Source organism: Arachis ipaensis, chromosome B5 (assembly GCF_059453495.1).
Source record: "Arachis ipaensis isolate K30076 ecotype BB chromosome B5, ASM5945349v1, whole genome shotgun sequence".
NCBI classification, from domain to species: Eukaryota; Viridiplantae; Streptophyta; class Magnoliopsida; order Fabales; family Fabaceae; genus Arachis; species Arachis ipaensis.
Window position 1 is genome coordinate 50,564,448 of NC_142440.1, and position 10,488 is coordinate 50,574,935.

General features: G+C 40.9%; 1 protein-coding gene across 1 annotated transcript; it reads right to left on the reverse strand.

The window, feature by feature from the left end:
• Positions 1–231: 231 nt before the first annotated feature.
• On the reverse strand, positions 232–723 carry LOC148564146 (uncharacterized). The gene has a single exon (XM_088487009.1). The coding sequence runs from the start codon at positions 721–723 to the stop codon at positions 232–234; it is 492 nt and encodes a 163-aa protein (XP_088343135.1).
• Positions 724–10,488: the final 9,765 nt, after the last annotated feature.

The window sequence follows — 10,488 nt, forward strand, 5'->3', positions numbered from 1 at the left end:
TCATTCATGGAAAAATCAATGCAAGTCTTTATGAACAAGTTATCCGAGGTAGGCACAAGCAATGCTAATCAAGCAAAAGTGTAGCTAAAAAATTACAAAACAATGAAGAATTCAAAAAAAAGAAAGAAAAAAAAAACGGTACACAAAGGAGGGAAAAGAAAGATCTCACCAAGGTGGGTGTCTCCCACCTAGCACTTTTGTTTAATGTCCTTAAGTTGGACTTTCACTTGTTCATTGCTCTTTTCCAAGAGTTGCGTCTTCCAAAAGGAATACCTCAACCTCTTTGTTGCTCTTCATTTGCTCACCATGATACAACTTGAGACGGTGCCTATTGACCTTGAAGATATCCCACCTTGAGGGATGGCACAAATGGTAAACCCCATAGGGTTCCACCTTTACTACTTGATATGGGCCTTCCCATTTTGACCTTAGTTTACCGGGCAACAATCTCAATCTAGAATTGTAAAGAAGGACTAGATCACCAGCTTTAAATTCTTTGCCTCTTATGTTCCTATCATGCACGGCTTTTATCTTTTCCTTGTAAAGTCTAGAGTTCTCAAAAGCTTCAAGCCTCAAACATTCCAACTCTGCTAATTGTATCTTCCTCTCAATTCCGGCTCCACCCAAACATGGATTACACTCTTTGATGGCCCAATACGCCTTGTTCTCTATTTCCACCGGTAAATGGCAAGCTTTGCCATACACCAACCGAAAGGGACTCATGCCAATTGGCGTTTTGTATACCGTTCGGTAGGCCCATAATGCGTCGGTGAGATTGGCACTCCAATCTTTCCTATTGGGTTTCACAATCCTTTCCAAGATGTGTTTAATCTCCCGATTGGAAACCTTGGCTTGGCCGTTTGTTTGTGGGTGGTAGGCCGTGGCTACTTTATGCATGATGCTATACTTCTTCATGAGTCCTTCCATTCTTCTGTTGCAAAAGTGTGAACCTTGGTCGCTCACGATTACTCGTGGCGACCCAAATCTACAAATAATATTATTTCTCACAAAAGAAAGGACTACGTTAGCATCATCTGTCCGGGTGGGTATCGCTTACACCCATTTGGACACAATTGATATTATTACTCGTGGCGAGTAGAATGTAGAGAAAACCATTAGAATTTGGGAATGGCCCCATGAAATCAATTCCCCACAAGCGAAAATCTCACAAAATAGCATGGTTCGTTGGGAAATTTCATCCTTTTTAGAGTTATTACTAAATCTAATGCATTGAGAACAAGATTTACAAAAATGAGAAGAGTCCTTGAAAAAAGTTGGCCACCAAAAGCCACAATCTAGGATTTTCCTTGCCGTTCTTTGAGGTCCAAAATGGTCTCCTCCTTTGGAGGAGTGGCAAGCTTCCAAGATTGAGTGGAATTCGGTTTGTGGAATGCACCTCCGAATTACTTGATCTGCCCCACATCTCCAAAGGTATGGGTCATCCCACATATAGTATTTGGATTCACTTTTTAGCTTATCCCTTTGGTGTTTGGAGAGATTAGGGGGGAAGGAGCGAGATACTAAGTAATTGGCAACGGATGCATACCAAGGAATGGTTTCTGAGATTGCATGCAAGAACTCAAAGGGAAAAGAATCATTGATAGGAGTAGTATCGCCTTTTGTGTGTTCAAGGCGACTTAGGTGGTCCGCCACTAGGCTTTGCGTACCACTCCTATCCTTGATTTCCAAGTCAAACTCTTGCAACAATAAAACCCATCTAATCGATCTCGGTTTGGATTCCTTCTTAGCCAACAAATACTTTAATGCCGCATGATCCGAGTACACTACCACCCTTGAACCGAGAAGATATGCTCGGAACTTGTCCAAGGCAAAAACAATGGCCAAAAGTTATTTTTCGGTAGTAGTGTAGTTGGATTGGGCTCCATCTAATGTTTTTGATGCATAGGCTATGACATATGGATTCTTACCCTCGCGTTGTGCTAACGCGGCTCCCACGGCAAAATTTGAAGTATCACACATTATTTCAAATGGCCTACTCCAATTCGGCCCTCGTACAATGGGAGCTTGGGTCAATGCTACCTTGAGCTTGTCGAAAGCCTCCATGCATTCCTTGCTTAAGTCAAACTCAATATCCTTTTGTAGCAACCTTGAGTGAGGCAATGCTACCTTGCTAAAATTCTTGATGAATCTCCGATAAAATCCTGCATGTCCAACAAAAGAGCGGACCTCCCTCTCAGAAGAGGGGTAAGGCAATAATTTGTCCAAAAACAATGCCTTTTTTGACCATGAAATGACATTTCTCAAAATTTAAGACAAGGTTGGTTTTAGTACATCTTTCCAAAAAATTTTTCAAGACTATCCAAGCAATGATCAAAGGAATCACCATATACCGTGAAGTCATCCATGAATACCTCCATGCATTGCTCTAGAAAATCCACAAAGATGCTCATCATGCACCTTTGGAAAGTTGCCGGTGCATTGCATAAGCCGAATGGCATACGCTTGTAGGCATAAGTTCCAAAAGGGCAAGTAAATGTTGTTTTTTCTTGGTCCTCTAGAGCAATGTGTATTTGGAAGTATCCCGAATAGCCATCTAGGAAGCAATAATGAGACTTACCAGATAATCGATCGAGCGTTTGATCGATAAACGGAAGTGGAAAGTGATCTTTTCTAGTGGCCGCATTCAACCTTCGGTAGACTATGCATACTCGCCAAGAGTTTTGCACCCGTGTTGCTATGAGCTCCCCGCTTTCATTCTTAATTGTGGTTACCCCGGACTTCTTAGGTACAACTTGAACGGGACTTACTCATTCACTATCCGAAATAGGGTAGATGATGTCCGCCTCAAGTAACCTTGTTACCTCTTTCTTGACAACCTCCAAAATAGTAGGATTTAATCGCCTTTGAGGTTGTCTCACGGGTCTAGCTCCCTCTTCCAAAAAGATACGGTGCTCACACACTTGGGGACTTATCCCCACTAGATCCGCCAAACTCCACCCTATTGCCCTTTTGTTCTTCCTCAAAACGCGTAGCAACTTCTCTTCTTGTTGAGGATTGACTTCCCTTGCTATAATCACCGGAAACTTGTGGGCTTCATCAAGGTATGAATACTTTAAGTGGGGTGGTAATGGCTTCAATTCTAGCTTTTGCACTTGGCTTGTCGCTTGAACTTCTTCACTTGGATCTTCACTATTTTCTTCAATCATATTTTTCTCTTCTAGCTTTGCACAATGCACTTCCGCTACAATGTTGTCAATTAAATCACATCGGAATACGAAATGGTTCTCCGGTGGGTGCCTCATTGCTTCTTCTAGACTAAAACTTACAACTCTCCCATCTATCTTGAATGAGTAAGTTCCTGAATGGGCATTCAACTTGAATCTAGAGGTCCTCAAAAATGGCCTCCCAAGTAGGATAGATGATGCCGTCTCGGATTCTCTTGGTGGCATCTCAATGATATGGAAATCAATTGGGAATATCAAACCCTTTATGTCGACCAAAACATCTTCCGCAATACCCGACACGGTTATTATGCTCTTGTCCGCCAAGACAAACCTAGCCGCCGACCGCTTCAATGGTGGGAGCTTCAATAGATGATAAATGGAAAGAGGCATAATACTAACGCATGCACCAAGGTCGCACATACAATCAATGAATTGGACTCCATCAATGACACAAGAAACTAGGCAAGGACCCGGATCAACACACTTTTCCGGAATGGATCCCATCAAAGCCGAAATGAAACTACCCAATGGAATGGTTTCCAACTCATGAATTCTATCTTTGTTCATACACAAGTCCTTAAGAAATTTCGCATATTTAGGCACTTGGTGTATAGCATCAAAGAGGGGGATAGTTACCTCCACTTTTTTGAACATCTTTACCATTGTTGGGTCAAGCTCTACATGTTTCTTAGCCTTTCTTGCCAATGTAGGAAATGGAATTGGTTGGGCCACTTCCTCTAAAATTTGCTCCTTTCTAGGGACTTCACTCCTTGGTTGTGCTTCTTCATCTTCAACTATTACATGTGACTCCTCCTCCTCTTCAATTTCTTCTATCTCAACTCCATCTTCTTCTTGAGCAACTTTCATCGGGTTAGCTGCCGTTGAATCTCTTTCCTTCAATTGCATTCCGGACCTCAAGGTTACGGCGTTGATGCCACCTTTGGGGTTGGGCAAAGGTTGAGAGGGTATGGCACTAGAGGTTGATGCTTGAGGAGTGGGAATAGAAGGTGGCTCCATGCGAGCAATGAGAACTTGGAGAGTAGAAGTGAGGCCATTAAGACTTGGGTTGAGGGTGTTTTGGAGTTCCTTTTGTCCTTAGAGCATGGATCGGAGTGTGTCATCTTGATTTGGAGATGTGGAAGGGTATGTAGGTTTGATAGTTCCTTCCTTGATTTGGTTGTTGGTTTGGAGGGTTTTGTGAATAACGGTTTTGTGAAGTGTTGTTAATCCATCTTTGGTTGCCTCCGTTGTCCCTTCCTCCTTGTTGATAATTGTCCCGCCAACTTTGGTTGGAGCTATCCCTCCATCCTTGATTAGAATTGTTACTCCCTTGGCTATAGTTGCCTCCTTGTTGGGGGTACCCTTGGTTAGAATTGCTCCCCTGGTTATGGTATCCTTGATTAGAATGTTCATAGTAGGGGCGATCATAAAAATTGTGGGTAGCCGCTAGAGTGTTATCTTCTTGGAGACTTGGACATTCGTCCATGTAGTGGGAGTAGCATGAGCAAATGCCACACACTCTTTGAGGGACCAATTGTTGACATTGTTGGTTTTGAGGAGGAGGTTGTTGTTGAGATGGAGGTGGTTGTTGATTCACTTAGAGTTGCTTTAGAAAGCTTGTCATTTCACACAAAGTCTTGGTAACGTTAGTGGTCTCACCACTAAAGGAAACTTCATTTACGGCATTTGGACGGTTGACTCTTCGTCTAGCATGTTGAGTGGACTCGGCCAAGTCGGTCATGAGTTGCCATGCCTCCTCCGCCGTCCGATACTTTGACAAAGAACCGTTGCTTGAAGCATCCAATAAATTCTTATCTTGCTCCCTCATGCCTTGGCACACATAGCTAAGCAGGACTTGAGTGTCAATCATATGGTTGGGACATGAATCAAGAAGTTTGCGAAACCATTCCTAATATTCATATAAAGTTTCCATCTCGCCTTGTACAATACATGAGATCTCCTTCCTTAACTTGTCCGTCATTTCCACAGGCATGAACTTATCAAGGAATTCTTTCCTAAGCAAATCCCAATCAGACACAACATCACTAGGCAAGGTATAGAACCACTCCTTGGCTCTTCCCTCAAGAGAGAAGGGAAAGGCAAACAACCATATAGCCACTTCATCGGATCCTTCCCGCCTAGTAGTCGAGCATACACCATGAAAATCCTTGAGGTGTCTAATTGGATCTTGTGCGGGAAGTCCATGGAATTTTGGTAAGAGATTGATGAGAGCGGTCTTGAGTTCAAAGTTTGCATTCAAGTTGGGATGAAGCACATGTAGAGGTTGGAGAACAAAATTTAGTGCACCCGCTTCCTTGAGAGTAACTCTTCTTGGAGCGGCCATTTTTTCAAAACCTAGATAAAAAAAAAACTATTAGTAGTATCAACGGAAGAGTAATTGGTGCCTTCGTTGGATGACGATGATATGGTTGGTGAATTGGTAAGAACCTTTTCACCTTCCTCAAAGACCAACCGCCTCCGAGCTTGCCTAATATGAAGCAAGGTTCTTTCAATTTCCGAATCAAAGGGTGCTAAGCTCGGATTTGGTAGTGAACGCGTCATACAATGAAGTAAATAAGAAACTCATGACATCAATCGACATCTAAACAAAGACTAATCCTAACTAACAATTAAACAAGCAAAATGTCTATACATTTTTTTTCTTTTCCATACTATTTTTCTTTTTCTCTCTTTTCTTTTCCCCTTTTTTCTTTAACATCAATGCATAATGTCTATACATTTTATCAATACATGAGCATGTACCCAATTCCCAATCATTTCAATAAAAATACAAGGCTACCTTTTTATTCACCCAATGTCCCAAGTTTTCCCACACTTGAATGATACACACACACACTAGCTTAAGCCAATTCAAAGATCCAAATAAGAACATTTATTGTTTTCCGTTTTAAGGCTTGTAATGTGCTAAATTAAGAACAAGTTGGTTAATCATAGGCTCAAAGTAGCTAACAATGGGAGATAAAAGGTAAGGCTATTTGGGTAAGTGAGCTAATGAAATGATGGCCTCAATCATATACATGCATGAATACAAGGAATAACAGACATATAGAATTAAACAAATCAAATATCACAATCATAGGAAGAGAACAATTTTACATAAGAAGGAAAAATAAGTGGTTATAAGATGTAACCACACCATTAGGCTCAAAACTCACTTGCTTGTGGTCTTGGCTCAAATCCCATGTTCCAAAATACATTCTTCAAACAAGTTAAGCATCAAAAGATTTTCAAATTTCAAAATTGGTAAGTTTGCCGTAAAATTATAGTTTTCTAGAATAGAAGTCATTGCTCTAACCAAGTGGACTTATTAAGAGATACTAATATGCAAAAGATGCCAAAAATGAAAGACCTAGTATGCAATCTACCCTAGTTAAGAAAAGAAGTTCAAGGAATTTATTCGGGTGTTACCTACGGAGACCGGTCGGCCGACCGACCTCCCCACACTTAGAAGTTGGCCCAGTCCTCCGTGCCTTGAGTGAGACGGAGTGGTTGATCGGCTTCCGCGTGTCCATCCACTTCTTCATCATTATCGCTTTCATCATTATTGGTACCGATGGATGTGGAAATTTTCGGTTCTTCCATAGGCGGTGCTAGGCAACTTAGAAGCTTCTTGACAAAAGTGTATCGGCGTTGGTTACGCCCCTCATAACGGTCAAGCTTCTTGTGGAGTTCCTCTATGCATTGCATGAATGACTTTGGTGGTGCGGATGAGGAAGAGGGGATGCGCATGGGGACGGATAAGTGTGGCTCTTCGGTGTCTGCCGAAGGGTAAAGGTACCTCCCGTTTGGAACAACATCTCCGTCCATCGGGATCATGGCCCTTCTATCCTTGGTCTCTCGGGGAACACCAGCAACGGCGCCATTTTGATGAACGTAAATATTCTTATGCCGATTAGAAACTAGTGATAAATCCGATCGTGAGTATAGTCTAACGAACATACGAATAACGCATCAAACAATTCTAAAATCTATGACCGAGAGTTTTGATCCCGGGTCATTCTCCCTAGGAATTGCTTTAGAATGTGCATCATTGATTAGGAAAGCTTTTATGGTTTTGAGAGTTGGTGCAAGAATTCAAACTAGCAAGCAATCAACAATTAATGGAAATAAAAGCCTTGGCCAAGGGTAAGCATTGGAAGTTCCATCATTATAGTTTCCTTCAATTATGATAAGAGTTGATTATTGCTTCACTTAGTTAACCCCCTAACAATGGAGGAAAGTCAAGTGAGAGTAACTAACTTGAGTCACAAGTCCTAGTCTCACCCTAGGAAAGTCTAGCTTTAGTGCACTCCAAGCCAATTAGCAATTCTCAATTCATAATCTACAATTGATATCCACTATTCAAGTGTCTTCAATAACTCAACCCCTAAGCCAAGTGAGAGAAATCTACTCCATAGCTAAGGTTGTCATTATCACAAACAATTGGTAGGCAATTATAGAAAACATGAGGCAATTGAGAGAAGAGAATCGAATTAAAGCTATCTATTCCAAACAATCATCAACAATCACACAATTGAATGAAACCTCAATTCATTAATCCACATTCAAAGTAACAAAGTGAACTAAATCTAGATCTAAGAAATTGAACCAAAAGAACATCAATTAAGAGTAGAAGAAGAGTAGATCTATACTTGTAGCAAAACAAAAATTCAATTAGCAATAGATCTCACCAAGAATTCAAAGGAAACTTGCAATGGAGGATGAAAACCTAAAGAGAAGTTGAAGTTTCTCTCTCTAAAAACAAAATGTAACCAACTTCCTAAAAATATCTAGAATTATGACTCTCTTCCCTAACACCCCTAAACCTTGGTCTTCTTAAGCTTTTCCCTCCAAAATCTGCTCCAAAACAGGGCCTGGGAACCCCTTGAAATCGCTGGGCATGTGTTTCATTTAAAAAATCATGTGCGCATATCGACACGTACGCACACTGCACGCGTACGCGTCCTTGGGCTCTTTTGCGATCTGCGCGCAGGCGCACGGTACGCGCAAGCGTCATAAGGGATATGGCCCAGCCATATAAGCGCGCCGGCTCCTCGCTCGGCTCCACTGCGCTGGCTCTAGATGAGCGCATCCATGCGTACGCACACGGTGCGTGTGCGTGCGCATGTCCAAACTTCAATTCTTTGATTTGTTTCATGCTCCTTCCATTCATGCATGCTTCCTCCATTCCCCTTGGCCATTTTTGCCTTATAATTTCTGAAATCACTTAACAAACAGATCAAGGCATCTAATGGTAATAGAGGAGGATTACAATATCTCAATTTTGATGCAAAAGAAGCATATTCTCATCTATGAGGTAAAATGGGAAAGAGACACAAAATCATGCAGTTTTATATGAATAAGTGTGGAAGATCATTGATAAAACCCTTAGATTCTATGCATGATAAACCCTAAAAATGGGGTTTATCAACCTCCCCACACTTAAAGTATAGCATGTCCTCATGCTATGGGAAAGCAAAAGATCAAAGGACTACAAGGGTGTAGGACTCATGTGATGCGATCTCCCAACATGAATGCAACTAGCGTACATGCTACTATCTACTTGGCCAAGAGTAATTCAATCTTTCTAGAAGACACATATGTATGTGCACATAGAGCAGAATGATGGCAATGTATGAACTCTACCAATTCTAGTCATCAGAATGAAATATGCATAACTTGTATGAAGAACGTTCGCGAGAGCCGGGAACAAGGAATTGAGCTTCGAATTCCTCACCGGAAGTATTTGCGCTCTATTCGCTCGGTGTATAGGGTTGATCACTCAATCCTTCCCTACTTCATGCTTTTTTAAAAATTTGTTTTTCTTCTAACAATCAACATATATTCCATGCATGCATGCAAGTATCATGGGGTCTTTTCTTTAGGTTGTAATGGGGCTAGGGTCAAGGTAAGGGTGCATATTTGGTCAAGTGAGGTTGAAATTTGAATCTTTGATAAGCTCAAACTTCCCACCTAACCTATGACATCCTATACAATCCAAAAGCTAACCTAACTACCCATCTTCACTTTTTAACATACTCATGCATTTTCTTTTCATTTCACAATACTTATGCATTGATCCTTATTGAGCTTTGCTTTGGGGCATTTTGTCCCCTTTTTATTTCTTTCTTTTTCTTTGCTTCTTTATTTTTCTATAATATATATATATATATATATTTTCTTTTCCATACTATTTTTCTTTTTCTCTCTTTTCTTTTCCCCTTTTTTTCTTTAACATCAATGCATAATGTCTATACATTTTATCAATACATGAGCATGTACCCAATTCCCAATCATTTCAATAAAAATACAAGGCTATCTTTTTATTCACCCAATGTCCTAAGTTTTCCCACACTTGAATGATACACACACACACACTAGCTTAAGCCAATTCAAAGATCCAAATAAGGACATTTATTATTTTCCGCTTTAAGGCTTGTAATGTGCTAAATTAAGAACAACTGGGTTAATAATAGGCTCAAAGTAGCTAACAATGGGAGATAAAAGGTAAGGTTATTTGGGTAAGTGAGCTAATGAAATGATGGCCTCAATCATATACATGCATGAATACAAGGAATAACGGACATATAGAATTAAACAAATCAAAGATCACAATCATAGAAAGAGAACAATTTCACCCAAGAAGGAAAAATAAGTGGTTATAAGATGTAACCACACCATTAGGCTCAAAACTCACTTGCTTGTGGTCTTGGCTCAAATCCCATGTTCCAAAATACATTCTTCAAACAAGTTAAGCATCAAAAGATTTTCAAATTTCAAAATTGATAGGTTTGCCGTAAAATTATAGTTTTCTAGAATAGAAGTCGTTGCTCTAACCAAGTGGATTTATTAAGAGATACTAATATGCAAAATATGCCAAAAATGAAAGACTTAGTATGCAATCTACTCTAGTTAAGAAAAGAAGTTCAAGGAATTTATTCGGGTGTTACCTACGGAGACCGGTCGGCCGACCGACCTCCCCACACTTAGAAGTTGGCACGGTCCTCCGTGCCTTGAGTGAGACGGAGTGGTTGATCGGCTTCCGCGTGTCCATCCACTTCTTCATCATTATCGCTTTCATCATTATTGGTACCGGTGGACGTGGAAATTTCAGGTTTTTCCATAGGCGGTGCTAGGCAACTTAGAAGCTTCTTGACAAAAGTGTATCGGCGTTGGTTACGCCGCTCATAACGGTCAAGCTTCTTGTGGAGTTCCTCTATGTGTTGCATGGATGACTTTGGTGGTGCGGATGAGGAAGAGGGGATTGATGTGCAGAAAACGATCCGACACAAAACTCACCGGC